Below are 24,490 nucleotides of genomic sequence, written 5' to 3' on the forward strand. Positions count from 1 at the left end.
GTCTCCCAGCATGGTAAATCGTCACATGTTCACGTCTTGCCTTGATACCGGGTTGATTATGTTTCCCTCCAGAGGGAGTTTCTCTAACACACTCCACCTGCCTGAAACGCCTCCATTGGACTCCTTTGTATTCTTCCCTGACATGGTGACATCACTATGAAACACTCACACTTGTATTGGCTAGCACTCCAACACATTGTAAGTGATAGGCAAAGGCCCGCCCCTTTGCTATCTCTAACTGGTTGACCAATCACAACCATGCCGGCCAGCTAACCATCAGTGCAGACTGATTATTACTTTATTATTCACAGCAGTCTTTACCCGGAAAGCACAGGTGTTACTAATGATAATGGCGTCGCTCTACGCTCGTCGCGTAGTTTCTCTCCTACGTTTTTTAGAATAAATTAAAAAATGTGCACTAAAAACACTGCAGAAAAACTGAATTCATTTATCGCTGCTTTTTTTTTTTAACCACTGTGACATGCTTAAATGTATTTTGGGAAAAAACGACAGACAACAAGAAATTACCACAAAAATATTCCCTACCTCCAAAAAACAGGGGTAATGGGAAGCGGGCTCCGACTTTCTAGTTCCGCCCCTGTTAGTCATCAATTGTTCCAGGAAGTATTGTGTGACCCAAAAACAATTAACTTTCTAAATAAGCCCTGGTTGACAAGTAATTCAAGACAAACCGTATACTTCCTAAACAGATGTGCCACAACTGAGTCCCTTTCAAAATGAATCGGTCCCTCCCCTCCTCCTCCACCTCCTCCTCCTCTGCTCTCCCTCCTCCCCTTTGACTACACTGTACACACATTCTCTCCCCTACCTCACACACACGGACGCCTGGACGCTGCAGCGTTTTTAAGAGAGTGTTTCCAGCCCTGGATAGGAGGGAGGAGGAGGCAGGAAGGGAAGGAGAATAATGTCCAAATCCTGACCGTATTTTCACACAAGAGACAGAGAGACACGCGAAGAAACCCCCCATCGGATGGATCAGAGCTAAAACACGGTATCATTGCAGACATGGGTCGCAGCGGTACGGCACCTCTTCCTCTGCTCCTTGGGGAGTGTTTTCACTGTCAGTCCTTCAGCGCTGGAAATGGCGTTGTGATGCTGAGCATGGAAGACGCAGCGGAGGCGGATGCCAGGGAATAAAGAAATATATGATCACCTGTGCTTTTCTTTGGGTTGGATTTTTTGTAGCGGTGGACAGTACCATGGTGAATTACCAGAAATACATTACTGTTATGCAGCTGGCTCTGGGGGTGACCGCCTCCAACAAAGAACATTGTCTTCCACCCAGGAAGCATATGTGGTGAGTATGAATATTGGTGCGGATGATGATGATAGCGATGATGATGATAATGCAGGTTGGGATAAAAAAAATAAAAAAGGGGTGCTGTGATAAGCCGAGCTGTCGCATCACACATCTCTTCTAAAAAATGAGCGGGTCAAGGATCCACGGTTTGCACCCTCACTCTCCAACATGACATAATATCGCGTTCAGCCACTGCGGCCGGTCTGCACCATGTTGATCACAAACCCCACTGAGGTCGATACACAGTGTGAGGCAACTGCTGGGTGTTTGTGTGCATGCATGTGTGCGTGTGACACTTAGTCCAGTGGCTGAAGATGTGTCCTTCCTCTCCATCAGTTTGTAAAGTGGAATGCGTAGGGTGATGTCATAGCCTTTTCATTGTTTCTTTGCCTCCAATTTCATGTGCTTTGGATGTATTATATGGCTGCTGTCACTGGAAATGTCATCCTCAATAAGCTAACCATGGTAAACCATCACCCTTCCTTCTCTCTTCCTTACCCCCACTGCTGTGTTGTAACTAATGAATAAAATGTAAAGCATGAAACATGATCCTCTCCTGTTTTTATTTCCTGTGCTGCAGCCAGGCCTCTGTACACCTCTCATTGCCATGTCTATTAAACATTTTCCACCCATACTCTGCTCTCAGCATGTGTGTTTGTGTCTTGTGTTTCCACCTCTTCAGTGTCCTCATTACTCTGTGTGCCTCAGTATATCGCATTGACCACCTCTCATTGTCCCTCTTTCTCCTCCTGCGGCCATGTACATTTGTTTACTTTAAGACAGGCCTCCTTTCATTACTTCTCCTCGCTGTAAGCAGATTGCTGCTGAGGCGGCATCGTGTGTGACATAGTATCCCTAATTACAGCCGGATTACCATCTTGTTTGAAAGCAAAGACGGTTAATTAGGAGTCAATAGGCTCAATGGCACTCTGATAGCAAGTGTTTCACACAAACTCAAAATGTATCGCACGGTGTGGATCATTTGACCACATAATACAGTTACACTGTGGCTCCAGTGTGTCTGAGGCTTAACTATTATCATCACCTCTTTAAATCCTAACTAAACCATTTCCGTGTCTGAAGCAAGGACATAACACTGATGCTGAAAATCTCTTGAGGGTCATATTGTCTTTAGTGAGATTATCATGATCAAAGGAGATTTACCGACACCCGCACAGCCACAACCTGAATTATATATAACATGTGAATACCTCCAAGTTTAAATAATGCAAATAATGTGTCTACAATGAGGTGTTTTAATGGCATGGTAAAGGGTTTTAGTGTATCTTAACTGTATTTTGATTCTAGCATTCACAAGAACATGACCACCATCTGGTATAAACTCCAAGTGGTGATGTCACCAAAATCAAAGCGTTGCTGTAATCTCACCAGGGGTCATATGCAACTTTTTTAATCTCATGGTCTGTTTTGCTAATTATATTACTTAGTCATTTTATAGCCCAATTGCTCCCTGAGGAGAAGAAAGGGAATTTCACTGAGAGGGAGGACTCCTTTCATGTTTCTTCTGTCATTGTTGATCTGATACTCTCATTTCCATATGCAAGTGGGTTTTCACAGGAGCTCCTCTTAGCAGTGCGCTGATACAATAGGCTAACCTAATTATGTAATTCTTAGAGCAAGCTCTGACCTTAAATGGAATCTTTTTCACTAGTTAGATTTTAAAGCAGCATATCCACCAACTGACTGATCCATAATGTGTTCTATTTCATAAACATTTTAGTGTTATATGTAATTTAAAGGACCATAACAGGGATCTTTACATGTTTCACTTCATTTATGCGATGTGTGTTCCACTAAATACAACCATTTTGTAAATCACGTTGCTGTGATCTTTATATTTTAATGTTAAATTAAACAGAACATAATTGAAAGAAAATGACACACAACTGGCGAAAATTGGTAAGGTAATTTAAACCCAATAATCAGCGCAAACCTTTTATAAATGGTGGTAGAAGAGGAAGGCTGTTCAGATGTCTTTCTTAACTATATATTTAACTACAAAATATGAAATTACACACAAGAAGTGTCCATCTAATGAAAGTGTTGGCATCTTATATAGTCAGCCGTTTCCTTATTTAATAGTTTTTGGCCATTTCTGTATGGATAGAGATCTGTAAAACAATGAGTGTGCACCTTGCTTAAATGCAGCTTAGAGACATTTTCAACCTTATAGCAAGTCATTTAAATATGTTGGTTTCAGGCGAAAAACAGCCGCATGTTTCGACACCTCATGAATCATTAAACACTCAACGAATGCTGCATTCATTTTTTATCAAAGCCAATGTGCATGCGTCAAGTGTTTTTATAGTTATCAGACATGTAGCACCACATTTCTAACACTCAAATATGAAGATCTACAGTGTACAAAAGTACACTGTAGATCTTCATATTTGAGTTGTTATTCATATTCTTACATAAAAACCTGGCATTGTTATGTGTTGTGAGAAACTAGTATGCCTCATTTAGCCTCTGCCCGGACTTAGGAGCAGGACGCTCTATTGGTTTAACCTTTTTCCACAAATGATATTGATAACTTAATTAAAGTGACCTTTAAGATCAATACCACTCAATCGTTAACAATCTGTGGCCATACACAAATACAAAAAATAAATACTCAAGACACAGTGAGCAATGAAAAAAATACAAGTTTGCTATGTTAGCTCCATAAATACAATAATGATGTTGTATTTGTCCGCTCTACATTCCCCCAAGGATTTGGAAAAGCACTATGTATTTGCAGATTACATTTAGGTCATTCAAAAACACAGTTAGCATAAAACAGGATTTGACATCACTGAAAGACACAGATTTAAACGGCGGAAAATGCTTTATGGCATTTGAATTCAGATTTTAAGCATCCTGTTTTTAAGGTTGCTCTTTACGTAATTGCAGAGTTAACTCTGTCCCAGTTCTGATCAGACGATCAGAGCTGCTTCCTGTTTTGCTGATCTCTCAGCATGTGGTGGTGAGATTACACACGGCTCTGCCCGAACACTTACACCATCCACCCAGCAGAAACCTTGTGCGCCATGTGCATCAACATTCTCCCAAAATACGAGGAGGCACAGCTCTGTTTGCCTTTGAGAAAGACTGAAGAGCAGCAGCTTTCTAAATTAGGATTAGTCTTTGCAAACAGATGTTCATCTTGCCTGGAGTCTTAAAAACGCATTCCCCACTGAACACAGCCAAAGATTAGCATTAACCTGGCTTAATGAACTTTACACTCTGTTGCAAGCCTGCAGGGGTATTACAACAAGTCTATTGTGTTTATGTAATGCTTCCTCTTATCTTTAATCTGCATCTTTACTACAAAAAACAAAACAAAAACAGCCCAGATGGTTACAGAATAGAAGTAACTAATTTAGGGCGAGGAACCATGTTGAATTTGATTGTGAGTGTGTGTCTTTATGTGTTTTATTGTGTCTGTGTGTGTACCAGTCTCTGGTCAGGATTGCTCTTCTTGTTAAGTGTTATATTAGCAGCAGGAAAGATGGGGGGAATGAAGCGTAACATTGCCTATTGACCTGCTGATTAAGCAGTAGCCGTTATTGCCTCAACTAATCGTACCTGAATGCTCCTCGGCTCCGGGCGAACGGGAAACAGAGGGACGGCATAAAGTCCTGCAACTGAGTAATGTGTGTGTGTCCCTCATCCTTTCTTTGTAATAGCATCATCAAATGCTTGACCTTACTTTATCTGTGAACTACATTACCACACTTCTTTATTTTCTTTTGAAGCAGATATTTCTTTGTTCACAGAGAGACATAATGCCATCATCAAACCAGGGTCAAACACACTCTTATTGTGTTGTAAACTCAAACATCAAGCGCCTGCTCTGTTTGCTGAAGCAAAACACCAAATAAAGGATCAACGCTCCTATTTAGCACATTACTAAACAATAAACTGTATCCTTAAGTCTTGACACTGTGAAATCAACCAAGCAGTACACCCTGCTTTTTCAAGTAGCTCAGTATTATTCTTAGTTATTGCCTCATGTCTCTCTGCCTAATAAATACTGGAAACAGCAGATAGCCTGGGTGTGCTGAGATTTCACAAAAACTGCTTACCAGCTCCTCCAACGCTCACTAATTTACACATTATATTGTGTGTGTTAAATCCGTACAGTAATCAAAGTTTAAAAGCGTCAAGTTGTGATTTTATGGAGAGTAACTGCTGGGAATATTTCTTGGCTGGGAGCAGAGACAACAGTGATGACAAGACTCTCTGAAGTCACTGCACCGGGGCGAGAAATAGTCCAGCACATAACCCCCTCTGAAACTAAAACTAATTTATACTCTGTACAAATTAAACAAACAAGGTTTAGCTTTAATTAGTGGGCTTTTGAGGTGCTGTTAGGAGGATTGTGTTACCCTTCAGAGCCATCTGTTTCCAGTCTTTATGCTCAAACTTAACCATTTCTTTTCTGTACCATTAATGACTAACATGAGTCTACTGTCTCCTGGCTATAGTTTTTTATAAAGCCGTCAGACATAAAGTGGACTCGAACTTCTAATCTACAGAATTTACAAAGGGAACTATCTTCTAAGATTATATCCTGTTTCTGGAAAATGTGTCAAAGTTAACATTAAATTGTCTTTTGACGTTCCATAGCTCTGGCAATATGGTTTTGGGTCACCTGCCAAATGGCGCTCATCCATTATTGTGATAAAATGAAAAGATGATGTTAACATTCAGTCCCACAGTTTTATGTATTCTCCTGAACCTCAAGAGAAACACATTATACCTGAATATTTAATAGAGAAGAAGAATTCATCAGAAAAAAGCGACGTGAAATCACTCACTGCACATTATATCTGAGTCGGCACAGTTGCTGGCACTACGTTACGTTCTGCCTTTGTGGCCTGAAGTGTTTTGGCTGAAATCCATTTCCGAATCAACATCCAAGAAATGAGCCTCTGAATGCGCAGGACTGCACCGGGTCAGTGAAACAGTTTGCTGTATCGTTTATGAGAACAAAGTCAGGTTGCTTGTAATTGACTGCATGTATTGCAGAAGGCTTTTTACCTTGCATGTCCAGCCAGTAAGCACCTTGCATCGCTTTAGGCAACTATTGACTTAATGCAAAGAGAGAGGGGAAGGTGGTGTGCTCTTTCCTCCCATCTTTGTTCATTCCTTTCTCTTGTCATTTACCCTCACTGAGTCTCCAAACCTCGGGAGCTCCTCTGGGCCCGCTGATGCGCACGCTAACGGATATCCACTGTCCCCGAGTCGAACTGTGTAGACAGGATTTTCCCTCATTGAATATTGTGTTAGGTAAATCCTCATTGAGACCGACTGTTAATAGAAAAGACTGAAGAGAAGAGAATGAGTTAGTTAATTTGAACTACACTGCTGAATGAGCACTGTGTGACAGACCGTCAATTGGTTAACACAATTGCATTAAATGTAATGTTGGTGAGAAATGCTCAATTTTCCTTAAGCTCAATGTGTCTTTTTTAATAGAACCAGTTTTGTCCATCCAACTCTGCTTAATATTTTAGTTATCAATGATATTAATGATCCTTAATCAGTTAAGGCAGTTAGTTACGCAATTCATAAATGGTGTGTTATCAAAGTCATACCACCATATTGTATATGTTTCGTTCTTATCAGATAGATAAGTCTTGTAAATTAACCCTGCAGTAGTTGGATTGATAAACTAATTTATCCATATCATTCCCACTTTTGTCATGCCTATGGGGAAAATTCACTTTGTGGCAAACAGCACATTACACAGAAATGAAAAAACGACCATGGAAAACACAAAGGAAATGAGGGGTGGAGAGTTCTGATGTGGTCAACAGGCTTCCTACAGTGCTGCAAGTATGTCATTTGTGAAGGGTGAAACATTTCCTGAGAGTATTGGTAATAGGTCGGCCAAGTGGGCCTCCTCCCCACATCTCAGCATGACCCAGCTTCAGTCTGGCTTCCGGGGCCACAGAGCAGCTCTGGCCCTCAGAGTCTGAAGCTGCAGTGCTTCCTGAGCCCCAACCCGCTCCCCTACAGGGCTCTCTGTGACATTAAAGCCAATTATAGATTTCTTTAAATGCCATTTTATCCAGCGGCGACTGTGGCCTTTTAAGAGGCAGAAACATAACCGCTATGTTCTTCCTCCTCTTCTTCGGTCTTGCCAATGGCATTGTGTCCTGTTGTGATACATTCAACAATTCTGGATGTGACTTACTTGCCCTGATGTAGTGTTTTTTGTTTTTTTTATCATCCTCTTCCTCCCACCCCCTCCTCACTGACCTCAGGATACACCCCCAGCACCCCAGCCCGACCGCTGGCTCCATCACAGGAGCCTCCTCAGTGAGCACCATTCAGGGCAAACCATCTCTCCGCCGCATCAAGGGCCGCATTCACAGGAGCAAGAGCCTAGACTCACTCGACCTCCTGGACTCCAACGTAAGTAAACTGATGTAAAGTAAAACGCAATGCATTTAAGATCTGTATCACCTAACCACAGACACTATAATGTATGATCAAAATGTACAGAACACACAAGTCACAGTCCTGAGATGAAATAGATTTGGTTATAGTACTGACATGCAGGATAAATAGTTTGTATAAAAAGTGACTGAAAGAAACCACAGGATTATTGTTTTAATATATGAAACCATGCACCAAAGCTTACATCTCAACAGATTGCAAAAAGCAACTATTTTCTTTTTTGTTTAGAGTAAAGCATACACACAGTGAGTTAAACAGGACACAATGACAACAAATGATCATTGAGGACCACATAAAGAAGAGATGCAGCAATTGATATAGGAATCAAGAATGGTCTCCTGCAAGTTGCACACATTGCTGACCGTTCAGTAAATCCTATGGTTCCTTGCATTATCTGCCCTAGTATGGAGTTTGCTTTATTTATTGAAATGTGTCAAACTTAAAGGAACATACCCTGAAATGGTAATATTGCATCACTCCACAGGACCTTCATTTACTGAACTTGTATGCATGTGCATTGCTAGTTGTTCCTGTGTCATGTCAATGTTTTACATAATTAAAGAAATGTTCGACATTTGTGGATGCGCTCCACTAAATATGAATTCACAGCCAATGACATATTGTATTTTTGGGGGTTTTACACTTTTTAATAAAACAATGAACTATTTTTTGGGGAGCTGTAGAGGTGCTAAAGGGCAGATTTAGTTTTGTCTAGTATTGAGTAAAGAGCCATGCTAGCTTTTCCCCACTGTTCTCCGCCTTTTTTCTAAGTGACTGTGATTTCAGCTCAAACGTTCCATCTCATTAAAGATTGTCACAACAATCACTGAGATGGTTGAGTCATTGATGCATTGGTCAGCAAGGTTAACATAAGAGAACATTTGTCATTGCCTCGAAGACATACATTTGTTTTCATAGTTTCTATTGTTAAGTTCTTTGAAATACCATTTAGCGTATCTCAAGGGTTTATCTTTAACTCGTGTGTAAGTAACGACTCTCAGCTTAGCGTTGCTGTGTGTCACAGCCACAGAGCTGGAAGCCACTCTCTGATTTATTAACGAGGCGAGGAGTCTGCAGACGCTCGTGGGGCTCTGTGAGGCTGCATGCTAACACGCTGATGTGAATCTTTTGCAATGTTAACCATGTTTACCATCTTAGTTTAGCATGTTGCTTATATTTGCTACTCAGCACTAAATACAGCTAAGGCTGATGGGAATGTAGTTAATGTTTTGTACCAAATTGAGGTACTAGATGGAACATCTGAGAAGTTATTGTTTAAGTTATTACAATTCATGTGTTATGGTCTGAATTTCGTTGTATTTAGTTGAGACACTTCCATCAAAGTCATAAATGTCAACCTTGTGGCGGCACTTGCAGATAGTGAGGGGACTACATCATCTGTGCCAATCACTTTATTAGATGTTATTTATTTTACTAGGAATAACCAAATTCAGTAGGATATATCCTCTGGGCAATATAGTTAAATGTGTCAGATTTAAAAGCAGTAAATATACTAATCTAACTTTTCCAAATGTAAAAATGTCAACCAGGAGGGGATCACAAAAGTCATTACTGCTGGATTCATCCTCTGAAGAATATTAAGTCTGCTAAAAATGTAATGGCAAGACCTCCAATATTTGTTTAAACATTTCCGTTTCATGCAAATTAGTGAACCAACAGACTGACATTGCCATCCCTAAAGCCACTCAACTAGCAAGGCTAAAAACTCTGAAAACACTACGGCAAAGGCCATTTGCATAAAATGATTGATTGAACAAAAGACCTATTCAGTTATTACAAAGTCACCATTTGCTTCCCATCTAGTAAACCCAACAGTGGATGCTTTTAGGCTGTAATTGACAGATTAATGGTGGCCTTGGTTTTGTGCCATACACAGCATCATAAACCTTCACCTGAGAGGAAAGAATGCAGTGTAGTGTCACTCACATCCTCTCCTCCCCGGTAAGTCATAGAGAGCGGCTCACCACATCGATGTCATTTGTCTTCATGGCATGCCACTCAGAGGCCACTATCTCACCAGAGACTGAGAGCCCAGCTCAGGGCTTCTGGCTTTCCACGGTATATTTCTTTTGTACAGGCTGTGTGTGCACTAGAGGAAAACTTGCTGACTTGCCCAAACTCAAATGCAGCTGATGGAAGTAACGGTCCGCCTTACAGTGAGTGATGAGACTGCAGGATGCTGAGCTGAGGAGCAGTTTCCATTGCATCCCACTAAAGTGTCACAACAGACACAACACTGCCTCTGAGCCTCTGCGATCTGCGGTCATCTCCAACAGAACATGTCGCCTGATTGGTCATTTTAACAGAAAACTGAAGATATTAATCAACTGAGTGTATGAATGTAGGTCCATAGCTATCATTGCCCATCAGTGTAGAGCTATAAAATCAATAGTAGTTAAGACTTTGTTTATATCGATTGCTTCTTTTGATTGCTTTTCTCTCTTGATAGTCAGGGGAGGACTTTGGCGCCTGTCCCACACTAGCTGTTATTTGTGTTGGCAAGCATTGCACTTGTTCACAGAAAGCTTGAATCAGATTTTAGTGCTAAGGTTGCAGAAAGCACAACAGAGATGGAAAGGGGGGGGGGAACTAGAGTCTTTAATGCACCCGGTGCCTTTGTGTTTAGTGGGAGTTATTTTTCTCTGTTCATGAACAACACCGCATCCCATTGCGAAGCAGCAGTGTTTACAGCATTGCTTAAAGCTGTAGGGAGATGCATTAGTCCATCTGTTCTAACAAACACATCATATTATTATTCACACCACTAATCTCATACAACCAACCACTTTTCTATGTTGTACCTAAAGACACAACCTTGGGCATTAATGATAATAAATATGACTTGTCACTGTCACCTTTCCCAGGGGATGCGCCGTCCTTGCCATGTGTGCTTCAAATGGATCAATGTTGAGATGATCCTCAGTATGCAGCTTGTTTGTCATGTGCTTTTCACTCCATCATAAAAATGAGAAAAACATATTTGACACGCAGCGCTCATGGTGCAGGGGGGATGCTAAACTGAGGTCGCTGTTTCTGTTTCACGAGCCTTGATTTGGGGAAAGATTTGTTTTTAATGCAGTGTTTTTCCTGCCCTCTCAGCTGTTTTGAAAAATGTTAAAGGAATGTTTGCTGCAGAGGCTATAACCAGGTAAGTTGCAGAGAAGCTATAAAAGCAGGAGCAGATGCAACTAAGCCAAGATGAAAAGCACAATTAAACGAATGACTCTATAACAGATCAGGATCGGTCCCCAACTGGGTGCTGAGCTTTGCTTTGGTCAAAGTCTTAATCTCTTATTTGTTCTGCTCGCCCACATCTAAAATCCCATCCTTGGCTGCAGTCTGCCGTGGACAGAGGCACCCCCCCCCCCCCCCCCCCCCCCCTAACCAGCACCAAAAAAAGCCCCAGCGTAAGCATTTATTCGCTGCTCAGTCTTCGGAAAGTGCTGCAGATGCATTTACGGAGAGAGCAACTGCAGCTGAATTAACCAATCTGCATATTCAGAGCCGGTTAGAGAGAGATAGCTCCCGTGTGTAGAAGGCGTGGAGGTGGAAGCCGGACCTGAGTGAGACACACTACAAGGCCTGTGGAAAGAGACGGAGGGGAAGGGGAGCAGAGCGCGGGGGGTGGGTGCAGGAGATTTATCACGACTACAGTAGGAGGCCTTATTGGAAGGAGGGGGAGGGGGCAGCAGCTGATTTTCTTTTTGGTAAGACAGGTCTGTTATGTAACACAGTCGCGTGGATGATTTTTTTCTTTTTTGGTCCTGTAGGTTACAAGCTTGGGGGAGGGTTGGAGGTGATAGAGGGGGTTTGTGTGTGACACTGAGGTGGAGCTGGTCATGTGTGATGCATGTGAAGGTTGCGTGTTTGATCCCACAGGCTGCAAGGAGGGGGTGGCAGATGTTGAGTATATTTCTGGAGGCTCTGACTCTGGAGCATTGGCTACCTATGTGTCCTCTGATGAGACATATGGCAGGTAACTGTAGGCACTCTGCAGTGCAGTGTGTGTGTGTGTGTGTGTGTGTGTGTGTGTGTGTGTGTGTGTGTGTGTGTGTGTGTGTGTGTGTGTGTGTGTGTGTGTGTGTGTGTGTGTGTGTGTGTGTGTGTGTGTGTGTGTGTGTGTGTGTGTGTGTGTGTGTGTGTGTGTGTGTGTGTGTGTGTGTGTGTGTGTGTGTGTGTGTGTGTGTGTGTGTGTGTGTGTGTGTGTGTGTGTGCGTGTGTGTGGGACAAATTATGTCACACATCTTGGAGCAAAATGTTGAGTTTGCAGCCACTGCAGCAACACAAATAAATTCAATTGAAAGTGGGTAATTGCTATGTTAATATTTAATGCGTGATTATTCAGTGTGTTTAATGGTGACTGTTCAGTTTTATATTATATCCATAAGTCAGGACGCCCGTTGCTCTCAGTAACAAAGTTGGATCAGAATACGCGCTCATTCATTTCTCAAAGGATGCCATAAACCGCAGAGACCTTGGTTGTCGAAGATCTGAATAAAATGACTGGTGCTTCTGAATTGTTTTTATGGTCGGGCTTGTGTCTCCCATCTACAACAAATCATTTTGAAGAGAGAATACTCAAACCCTCATAAATCTCAACAACTCTATTGACTTTCGGGCATGATTTATATCAGGAGACCTGGGCGGTAAGCACCACCTGGAGCCGAGGATTAGTGACAATGTAGAACTAAACCAACTTCACATGCAATATTTCCCAGTCCAATAATAATTTACAAGCTTTCATCATAATGTAGGCTTATTGTTTAGGAGGGCTTGATGCTATCCCCCAATTTGAGCCCTTGAGAGTGGGGTCAAGTGAAGGACAAGCAGCATGATGATGTAATGTTTGTAGGAATCAAGATGGAGGCCTTGGTGGGGAAGTCAAGCATGAAGAATGAAACACCGTCCCTTAAGACAAGTTAATCAATCGCAGGATCTGATGCCCGCAGTCGTGGTCGCTCTCTAGATTACTTTGTCCTGTGATGGATTATCATGAGGTGACCATGAAGTGTTTTTGTGGGGGGTATATTTTGTATTAATTAAAATTACATTTGACATTTTACAGTAGCTATAGTTTTACCTATGTTTATCTGCTGTCTCAAACAAATATATAACATTATATCCAGGATTGGACATCTCTTTATCCAAAATATGAACGTACTGTAGTTTGTTAATTAGGGCTGCAACCAAAAATGTGTGATGATAATTTCCTTATTTATGTATTAGTTGTTTCGTCTATACATTTTTAAAACATCTTTAAACACAATGCCCACTTTTTTCTGAATTGTTCAAAACCAAACATTTAATTTACAATAATATACATTTGATTAAACCAGGAAATTGTCCCATTTACGAAGCTAGTAGCACAAAGATGAAGGTTTTGCTTGTGATTAAAACCATTAATCGATATCCAAATTATCGACGAGTAATTCTCTGTGAATTGACTAATGAATTAATTGAATTATTGTTTCAGTTCTCCTATTGCTATCAGAAATAAAATCGTAATTACCTTAATGAGTAACATGCAATGTGATGTAAAAGCTGATCATTTTAAAGACAAATCAGACAATACTGGTTTACATGTTATGAGACTAAACATGTCACAACCCAACAGAGATCCATTAAGAGTCAAATGTATGAACACACAAACAAATTCAAAGCACATTTGATTCCCATGTGCTATATTTTGCTAACATGCTGTGTTTGAAAATGAATAATGGAAGAAGTGTACATGTTGTGTATTGAGAAATGTGTGTGTCTGCCGTGTTAGTGTGTGAATCACGCAGCCTGCTGTGATGCTGGACATGTAGGATGTGTGTTGATGCCCAGAGAGGCGCCATATGCTGTTTAGACTCAGGAGCATCCCATCACCGCAGACCCGTGGGTGAACAACCTCGGCTCCTTCTTGTGTCTCTCTCCATCAGATCACGCGTGCACCGTACGCCAGCCAGGGTTGAAATCAAGCAGATTCACTTTCCTCACGCTTGTTTCATGCCACATGAATAATTCTTCTTATAGATTTCCTCTTGCAGGGCTGCAGACATGCATCATGCTCGACACAGATACATAATGTTCACCTGGAGTCCTGCAGAGGGCAGAGTTTTACTACCTATATGTCCAGGAACACAGAGAAACATCCATGTCTGCATAGCTGATGCAATAGCACAGAAAGGAGGGGTTGCATGTGCAGTTGGGTTTTTATGAATGTTCAGCTTCATGTTAATAACAAGGTGGCTCGTGCTGCTGCTTCAATGGGAAACACTGTGAAGACTCTTGATGCTCACCTGGTTGATGAAGTCCAGCAGGCATTCATTCAGTTTAACCTCACACTCCTCTGCTGTGCTGCACAGGGGGCAACCTTGCAGTGTTCCCCACATAATAGTGGTTTCCTATTGTATTCATCAATGGGCCCACCTGTAGTTGTGATGAAAAATGAATTTCCAGTTGAGAAGCGGTGGAGATTTATAGCATTGTCTGGCTTCCCTCCGCAGTGCGGTAAATTACCCCTGGGTGATTTTTCTCCCTTTTTCATTCCTATCTCCCTTACCCCCATCACCTGCCCTCCACAATGCCCCCTCTGCCCGGTCCGAAGAGAGCACCTGATCCCCCCCCCACCCCACCAACGCCTCTAATTGCTTTCCTCTCATCCCGACCAAAGGGGCTCTCTTGGGAAGAAGCAATGAATAGACAACCTCTTATTAATCCAAACTAATGTAGAGGTCTGCTTAATGGAAAATAAAAAAAGTATACAGCCACTTCCTTAATCATTTAACTGGTAGGTTGCATCATTTTATATTGTGCTTTTTTAAACAGCATTTGAGGTTTTGGAGATGATGTCTCCCTTGGCCTATGTGAAAGGAGCTGCAGAGTATTTATGGTTCATTAACATAGATGATTAATCTGCCGTCACGGTTTCCAGCTGTCTGTGAAATCACAATCGCATTGATCAGGATCCTGCTGCTCGAAAAAGCTTTTATTCCCTTCCCTTTTATTAGCTTCATGATTACTGCTGCAAAATGGTGGAGTCTTCAAAAGCTAAATGATTCCTAACTCACTATTTTGCAATAAAAGACCTCTCTGTCATACACGTGTCCACATTAACTGATTGGAATTGTTCATCTTTATTAGCATTAGTGCTTCCTCTCCTGGGATCAACATACTTAGGCAATTGCTTCTTTGCAACTGTACATGATGCTGTAGTTTGATCCAGGGAGGATTTGGCGGTTGGAGGCCTGATGTCACATGATACGCGGCGCCGGGATGTGAGGTCATTTCATGTCACCTGCTATGTCTGAGCTCTCAGCTGTTGGTGGGGAAAAAGGAGATAATGGAGATTACAGGTTCATTTGGGAATCTTGGAAAATATGTATTTCCTCCCTGTACATAGATTTAGATTTTATTTTTGTTTGGGCAATGTCATCCTGTACACCTTTATTTGTAATCCTTTGTCCTACCTTATTGTAAAATACTAACCTTTTAAAGTGCTAGTGCTTTAAAGGTTGCAAATTGATAGACAGATATATATTTTTATTTGGACACTTATACTAATAATTGAATTTTTGATTTTGATATACTTTATTAATCCCCGTGGGGAAATTATTTCTCTGCATTTGACCCATCCTGTGTTAAGAGCAGTGGGCTGCCATTTTTGAACGGCGCCCGGGGAGCTGTGTAGCCTGTGTGCCTTGCTCAGGGACACCTCGGTAGCACTTGGTCTTGCCGGGACTTGAACTGGTGACCTTCCAGTTGCCAAGCTAACTCCCTATCGACTTCGCCACCACCGCCTAGTTCAATTGCAGCATATCCCCTCTGGCAGGTGCATCACAAAAAATGACAAACATGCATCCCTTTGCACAAAATATATAAACTATTCATTCCATCTGAATTACAAGAAAGAAAATCACAAATAACTAAATTAGTCCTTTGCAAAAGCTGTTGTTTATTTGCTTTAGTTGGCCCTTACATAACATCTGAGTGCACAAAAGATGAAATTAAAGCCAGCTGCATTTAATTCAGATTCTAAATGTTAAGCTCCAGATGAACTATTTTTTCTTTTGTGGGACAGGTGTTACAATCACATGCTGTAAAGTCAGCTGGTAATAAGCAGGACGGAGATCAGGAGGCTGCAGCCAAACTGTGCCTCCTGCATGCTGCCACTGCATTTCACTGCTGAACATCCTCAACTCTGCTTCACCGAGGTCACACTTCATTCCTCTATAAAGCACCTTTTGATAAGTGCTGACTTTACAAGATATCTTGTGCTTGCTGGATCACGGACCCTTGTCTCTATCCTTAGCTCGGAATGTGCTGCACATAATACATGTAATGGTGAGATATTATGATGACACCTCGTGTAAGGGATTTCTGTCCTGAGCAAATGGCTGTCAAGTGAGTGTGCTGCTTTCTCATTGTAGAGGTCAGTGATACTGACAGAGGACGACACAGACATCTCAGAAATACAAGCCTCTGTACAGTAGCCAGCTCACTCCCTTATGAGATTACCTTGATGTACTCCAATTTGTAAAACCAAAGACTGGATAACAAGATAAGTAGCACAAAGTATTGAGCCTCATCTTGCAGCTTTGGCAACACGGGCTCACATAACAAAATATATTCTCTCAGATTGCTTTTAGACAAAAGCATTTAATTTCCTCTGCTGCAGTGCTATGTTTAACGTCTGTCACGTCATTTGATAGCTGCAGTCATTAAAGCTCATAGATAGCCATGCCAACCTTTGCTTAGTAGACTGTTTTCCTGACCTGTGCAGCTGCGAGGTGACTCACTCGCCGGCAGGGGCAGAGCACTCTAAAAGCCAACCTGCTGTGAATTTCTAATTTGCTTTCCCACTCGTGTGATTTGTTCTTGCAGTTATACTCTGGTTTGGATCCTGTCTGTGAGTTGAAATGTGCTGATGGGCGGAGAGGGCCTGCATAATTCTGTTGCATGGCATGTGAAACTCCCTCTGTGCTGTTGGAGCCAGTGATGCAAACACTGCTGTAGCATTAACAGAGGGTATTTCAAGGGCTTCAACAGAGATACATTAAGCAGCATAAACTCACATCAGAGCCAGTTTAGTTTCATGCAGACTGTAAAAAACTATATATATTCATGCAGTTCCAGAGGGGGTGATTACATTATTCTGCTTCAGTACTTCAGCTAGTTTTAATACCGTGATGCATGATGATTAATGCTGTCGTCAAACCGTCATTCGTGCACACTGCCAAAGGTTTGCATGTTATCACTATCACTGAACACTCAACACAAATGTGGAGGTGCAGGTCACATTCTGTTTTCAGAGCAGTTTCCTTGTTCCTATATTTACAACTGCTATTCATCATATTTTGTTTTTCCACAGGGTATATATGTTTTCCTTATTCTTATGACCTTGTACAACTCGCATTCTTCGATTCAAGAGGCCCGGCCTCCCCCCTCTTCTCCTTCCGATCCTCCAATGAAATCTGCGGCAAGTCTCCCTACGTCAGCAACATTGCGGGACCTCTGTGCTCCTCCAGCATTACATTCAGCCCCTATCTTCTCCTGCGCTCATTAGTGCCAGAGGTAGAGGTGACAAGAACGGTCACACAATCTCAAAGTGATACAATGCACAAGTAAAGGTTCTGCAAAGAATTAGGAACTTCTAGGGAAGGCCAGCACAAAACAACTAAAGTGCATGCGATGGAGTCTTAAGACTGGAGTTTGGTGCAGTGCACAATTTACATTCTACTGTATATTGATTAAATCCGTATACCCCATGGGAAGGAGTATTGAGCATCGTGACTGTAGGGTGGATTTTAGTTCTATCTTCTGCATTTTAAATGGCTTTATGCAGCATGTCATTACTACTTAAGTAGCCTACCTCAGCTTTCCCTGTAAGGAGTTTTGCGGTAGTTAAAAGTGATATCCGATTATTTTTTCGTCTTTCACATTCAAAACAAAAAACATCAAAGTGAAATATCTTCCACATTAAGGGCTTCTAATCCTTATCCACCACAGCATATTTTGCAGGAAGTTATTATTTTGAAATAAATATAGTTCTCTTCTTTATGCACGTACACACACACACACACACACACACACACACACACACACACACACACACACACACACACACACACACACACACACACACACACACACACACACAATGTGATAAAGCAACTTGTCCTTGTCCAGCCTTTTGTCTCAGAGAATATTGAATCAATCAAACGCCTCAGTTTTGAAATTCGATCTGTGAAATCAATATTAAGGCTTTCCATACACGAGGACGTTATTGTCTCAAATTAGTTTATTTTTAATTGACAAATAGATTAAATGCTTCAGAAGGTGAAGAAATAATCAAGATGTCTGCTGTATCTGCTGAAAGTTTTCATTCCAGGTGTAAAATAAGTATGCTTCATCAAAGTTTGTTAAAGTATAGCAGCGCTGTTCAGAACCTGGATGAAATATATTGATCAGATAAGATGATCAAATAACGCTAAAGTTATAATATAAAGAACTATTTCAAACACCCCTCTCTTATTGTGCATGAGGGTAATGTAGTTTCACTCTCACTGCAAACAAAGCTCTTGATAGCCCTCTGATCCTCAAACCGATTTATTAGCTCTCTGTTTGATCAGGATGTCTGTTAAAAGCTCTTCAAAGATAAATTATAACCCCTTACGTCACTTGCAGCAAAGGCAAAGCTTACAAGGCTTTGTGTCCACTTAGGACTGTTAGGCCTTTTGCAGTCTAGCTAAAAAAATATATACTGCACTATTGGGGCAATAGAGATTTTTTTTTAACATGGAACAGGAAGTTATTTTAGTAGCTCATAAAGTTAACATATAGATGATTCAATATGTTTGGATATATTGTTGAATCTAAATCAAATAAAAATATTTCTGGGTCTTAAGCTGTTAATTACTTTGCTGATCATCCAATTACCACCCACACTAAAAAAGAGTTTCTTATTGTTTTGCACAAAATTGGCCAATAAAAATACTTTTATTAACCAAAACACAATGCAAATCTATTGTTCATTTGCATAGCTATGTCAATCCTACATGCCGGACTCCTGTCATCAGTTCACAAATCAAAATTGGTTGGTCGAAATATTTCACAACTCATAAACTTACCTACCCTAGAATTAACGTGGTTGTAATTCGTTTCTCAATATTATGGTCTAATATGTGAAACTGTGATATTCCGCAGTGAGGATGCCATCAATGTGGACGATAAGCATGCATTGGGTCTTTACTGCAATGCAATGCAATAGACTTCGGCACTTTTTTCCATTCCTACATATAAATAGTGCGCTCCCCTGTGTTCTCGAAGAGCTGATAACGCTTCCTCGGTGTATTTTCATCCTCTCCGATGACCGCTTGTTCTCACGCTGGAATGGCGCTTGATGCTGCTGCTGCGGTGCTGTGGACAGCCTCTTTCGGCAGCCTCTTTCTGCATCCCTACCCCTCCCCCTGCGGACAGATCGGAATGGTTTCTTCCAGGCGAACCTGTCACTGTCACCGCGGCGGTGACGGCAGCCGAAGTGTGATAGCAGAGGGGGGGGGAGAAGCTTCATCCACTGCCTGCCATTGCAGTGCGGCGGCTGCTGCTCTGGAGCCACACCAGGAAGACCTTTTCATTCCCGTTTTCTGTCAGATTATCACAAGCACGCCGTGAGGAGGAGCATTGCTTAAACACAAGGTGAATGGGGTTTCTCGATCATTCCGTGAGTACGTTATTTGAGAGAGAGAGAGAGAGAGAGAGAGAGAGAGAGAGAGAGAGAGAGAGAGAGAGAGAGAGAGAGAGAGAGTGAGTTTGTTTCTCTGTAGCCGCAGGCGCTGACTGGATGTGTGTCTGCGGGAACAAGCGAGTGATAACTGAGGTAACTCCGCTCCCTCAGTGCTGGCGAACTGCATCTACGCGCAATGCTAGGTGTTTAGCTAGTTGCCCCAACATGCTAACGTTATATTCTGGTTGAAAACGTGAATAACGGTGCCCCATTTCCGCGGAGCTTGCATAACCGGCAATATGGAGTCACAACATGCCCTGCGGTGGAGCTGTCATCACCGGTTGTTCCCATGTCAAGTGCGCGGAGCGTCCAGGTGACGTTAACCGGGATGAGCTAGCCTAGCTGCGGGAACAAAATGTCGGCCAGCTAGGGGGTTGATTTGACCAAGAGGGTATAAAGGGGGCACAAGATTAATAAAGTGTCAGACTGAGAGAGGGAGAGCAGGGAGTGGTGTCGTGAGGTCAGCTGCTACACATATGATATCCTGGTGTTTAATGGAAAGGGAAGGTCAAGCGATGGCTCACCTTTGTTTTGATGGTCCGTTTGTAAACCCAATGTGGGTCTTTGGTGAAGCTAGGTAGCAGTTGGCTAAAGTTAGCTTGTTAGTTTGGTGACACTGTACCAGCTGTCATAATAGCGTCATGTCAGCTGTGTTTTGGGGGTTTTCCCGTAGGCTAGCTTATAGCTCATCTATGCTAAACATCTCACTATTTACATAAGGGATGGATACTGTTAACTTGAACAAATAGCACCAGTCATCACCTGTCAATACTGTCAACACTGGACAGTATTGTTTTGTAGATAGTTATCGTTTTTCGTTACATTTGCTGTGAACTAGTCATAACTACAACTGGTATGGTCAAACAACATACAACATTCATAGTCTTTTCCCATTTATCTGATTTGCAAAAGTAAAGCATTATGAGCCTGGAGATGAATACCAGGTGTAAAGTAGATACTATCTAGCAGGTTTCAATATATTTACTCCTTTTAAAAGATACAAGTAAATACTGAAGTAATTTGAATGATGTGAGAAATAAACAATGAAAACCTTTGCTTGATTTGCATATACATGTTTATACATACATATTTCACATCCTTGGATTGGATTACATAATGTCAGAATCATGAATACTGTCCGGTATTAAATATGCTCTTAAAGTTGCCATTATGGCCTACCTCAACATTCATGTTTTATTCACTTACGTTGTGAATTGTATGAGGTAGATTGCTTGTTGTCTCTTGTTTTTCTTTTAGTTGTCTGGTTTCTATAATGGAGTGATAGCAGGTTTCAAATTGAATGGACGCCAAATGACTACTTAAAGCAAAAACAAACATTACATTTCTTCTCTAACAATAAGATACATTCAATACAAAGTATAATTGGTATATCTTTCAATGAAAGTATCATGAATTAGTGGAGGTTATCTCTGTATTGTACTCTGTTAGAGCTTGAGTCAATGACTTGAATATGTCATCACTCGACTCGTGATAGAAACAGGTTTATGAAATTGAAGCTGAGCAGGTCAACAGATCTTTCATATGAAGTGAGGTTGGCACACATATATATGTGTGGCAGCCATTAAGTGTTTCATTGCACAATTAAACTGTTTTTTAAAAATGCAGATGGCAGTGTTAGACAGGGGATGGGTCTGAAAGCATGTCCCCTGAGACGAAGACAATATCTTGCAGCTCAAGGGCAGCCATACATGTTGGCCTATAAATCATGTTGACCTAAGCTGTCATGGGATCAGCAGTCATCTGAGTCATCGTGCTTTTAAAGGACATATGTATTTGATATTTTGCCTACTTAAGTTCAAAGTGACTGCAGTTTCGTAGTCCTGTGTATTTGTAGAAACGGAGTGAAATAAGAGGCTTATCTCTTGCTGGTTATATGGTTATAACAGACCTACATTACAGAAAAACTCACGAGACTGTATTACTGCATTATTATCAAATGTTGAGACTACTATATTGTTAAACCTTATCTATGCAAACACCTTCCAAACCACATGGCCTATGTTATGAATATAAAAGAGAATGTCCTCAGGTTTCTCTTTGAATAGATTAGTGGTCTAACTGTGAGAAGGAAAACAATGCCTACATATTGGTGTGAGGATGTCAAGATAGCATGGGATAGTGATAGCCTTGAGGTGCCACTAGAATACAAATGAAAATAATTTAATGACTTAGCCTTCACTCTCCTAAAGCACTATATCACTGCTTACACCAAAGATTATTATGTACAATTAGAATCACTCTGATATTTTCATCCAAAGAGAGGTGTAACTTCGGAACGAGATGAACTTTTGACACTCCTTGTTTCGCCCTGCTTCAGCTAATAGATCTAATCCTTTTTTCTTTCAATTTAGCAGGATTTCTGTTCTGCTTTGCAGCCCAGTTTAATCCTGTCACCCTCTTTAAGTCCACTCAAATGTTACTCTGCATTCTCTATTGGCTCAAGATGAATTATAAGTTAACTTGGTCCATAGAGAGTTTAATAGAGAAATGCCAACAACAAAGTCACACATCTCAGCATGTATACATATATATATATATATATATATATATCATAAACTGACATTATATATTTTTGTGTTGCCTATTTTTTTCAAGCTTTACAAACAAACCATTGAAAAAATATAATTCAAAGTAGAGACACCTACTGATAGACCTGGTCAATTACATCTTTTGGGTCTGGATTTGAATAGTCGATTTATCTTCTTTGGCTCATTACATATTTTATACTACCTCATTTTGGGCTAGTTTTTGGAGATGGTTGAGTTGTTGAAAGATGAATTGATAGTTGCTTCAGACATTGAAAGGTTATTGCTTTGGTACATGGCAAGACTTCCGAGCAAACACTTCTTTAAAAATATGACATTAACCTCCATGTCCTCAACGTACAGTAGGTCTCTGTGTTAACAAATGGCACATATACATTATGTTTATAGCTCCAGTAATACAGAAGCTTGCCTGTGTAAATCAAGTCCATCGTAAATTCCTTTTTGAAAGGGGTGTGGAATTATCAGGATAAGGAGGCTTGTACAATCTCTCATCAATCACATTTCAACGTGAACCTCCTTTCTGGTATAGTGCAGAAACATCCCTTATCATCATGGCTTTCCATGGGCTGCGTCATCCTCATTTCATTCACAGTGACGGGGAGGAGGCGGGCTGCAGGTCAGAGGCTCAGCTTATCAGCACATTCCTGCCCTCTTGTGTGCTCTGTGTGGGGCACTGATAACTTCCACTGGCTGATTGAGTTCAGGGGCTGATTTCCAGCTCCATGTGCTCTGGCTATGATCACTGACTACAGCCTACAAATCAGTCCACAAATAGACTCAGGGCTTGAATTAGATTATTTTCTTTTGTGGGAAATCCACACTGTAATAATGCCAAATAATAACACAACATGGATTGTGAAACGTGTTGTAACAAATGAAAAGCAACAGAATATGTGACCTTCAAAAGGTGGGATTTTTCTTGTCTGAGGAACCCGTACCAGGTCTACACTGTTGGACAGAAAGTAGCATCACTAATATGACAGTTATCTTTGTAATGAAAGCAAATTATCATACCGGCTAAACACAAATCTAATGTAAACATTAATTACATACTAATAGCTTTAATTTATATAGCGCCTTTCAAGGGACCCAAAGTCGCTTAATACTCAATGTTTAGCACATCAAGTAATGTTTTCATGCTGCCGCTGGCTTCCTCGTTTTTGAAATTGAAACCTCTTCCTTGCTGGCTCAAAGTAATTGTGTATTTTTCAAAGTAGCTTTGATTGTTTTTTTATTTGGTATCTGTGTTTTCGAGACCATTTCTGCAAGACAGTGTGTGCCGTTTGGTCCGATGGACCGCCTATTGGACTCATCCTGCACATATGTTGCCACTCCAGACAAACATTATACCTTTTCATAAACATTAACATGTGTGCAATGGTAGCAGAGCTTTGAAGCTTGGATAGAAACTCCAGTTGTCTGGACTACATTTCTTTTTGAGGTTCTTGATAATTAAATACATGTGCTGGAAAAGAGATGAGAAGGAATGAGCAGATTTATTTATTTATTTCACAGAGTGTAATCACACCTTGGCATTCGGTATTCAGGCATGTGGTATTAAAAAAAGACGTAGGAGAGGCTTAGCTTCTGACTTGAAGCGTTTAGCAGCTTGAGTTCCCTACATGCCACTTCAGGTTGATGTCGAAATAATTAATTTGGAGGCTGATCGGGAGAAGGTGGTGGAGAAAGCAAACTATGTGTGGAATCTGTCACAACTCTCAGGCTCCGCTCTGTGGGATGTAACTTGTTTCTTTAGCTAGCTGTGATTGGTTGTCTTTCAGGCTTGTCCAACTCAATCACTATCCTGACTGATAAGGGGATGTCATGACCCACTGGCCTTGATTTGGTGTTAGAGCTGCGTTCTACCTTAATGATGAATCTGGGCTAAATGTTTGGAAAAAGAAACAACCCTATTTGTGTTCAAATCAACCTTGATGGTTCTTTTTGTGACATTCTATAACAGCTTGGCAGATGGTTTATTTTGGGTTATTTATTTTCTATTTATCTACCTTTCATTTCAATGTGTGTGTTTGTTGCATATTTTCACTTTGATGCATTTTATCTTTTACAAAAACATGTGTAACAACAACATGTAAACACCTTCTCAGCACACTGCGGTCTTGTTGGTGGTCCTTGCTGGTTTACCTCCATGCTGGAGAACTGAATGACAGGATATGCAAATCATGCCCTTACATAAAGTTTTAATAAACTGTAATAACGGTCTCATAAATGTCAAGAATATGATGAGGAGCAATCAGTGTATTACAGGCAGTAAGGGATGTTTAAGTGCATGAGGTTGAGTGGATAGTTTATAGTTTAATGTCAAACTAAGGCGCCCTG

The 24,490-nt window shown here is 41.1% G+C and overlaps 1 protein-coding gene across 10 annotated transcripts in view; it reads left to right on the forward strand.

Moving 5' to 3' along the window:
* The first annotated feature begins 844 nt into the window (after positions 1-844).
* The window catches only part of tjp1b (tight junction protein 1b), a 57,285-nt gene continuing 33,639 nt past the window's right edge, over positions 845-24,490 (forward strand). For 8 of the 10 annotated variants that reach the window (XM_034084792.1, XM_034084794.1, XM_034084795.1 and 5 more), the window contains exons 1-2: positions 845-1,318; positions 7,597-7,747. In XM_034084792.1, the coding sequence (XP_033940683.1) occupies positions 1,167-1,318; positions 7,597-7,747 (303 nt within the window). In that variant the 5' untranslated portion in view covers positions 845-1,166. Of the gene's footprint in view, positions 1,319-7,596; positions 7,748-19,352; positions 19,521-24,490 lie in introns of those variants that run through there. The other 2 variants (XM_034084798.1, XM_034084799.1) reach the window with 2 other exon arrangements.

This window comes from Pseudochaenichthys georgianus, chromosome 6 (assembly GCF_902827115.2).
Source record: "Pseudochaenichthys georgianus chromosome 6, fPseGeo1.2, whole genome shotgun sequence".
NCBI lineage: Eukaryota > Metazoa > Chordata > Actinopteri > Perciformes > Channichthyidae > Pseudochaenichthys > Pseudochaenichthys georgianus.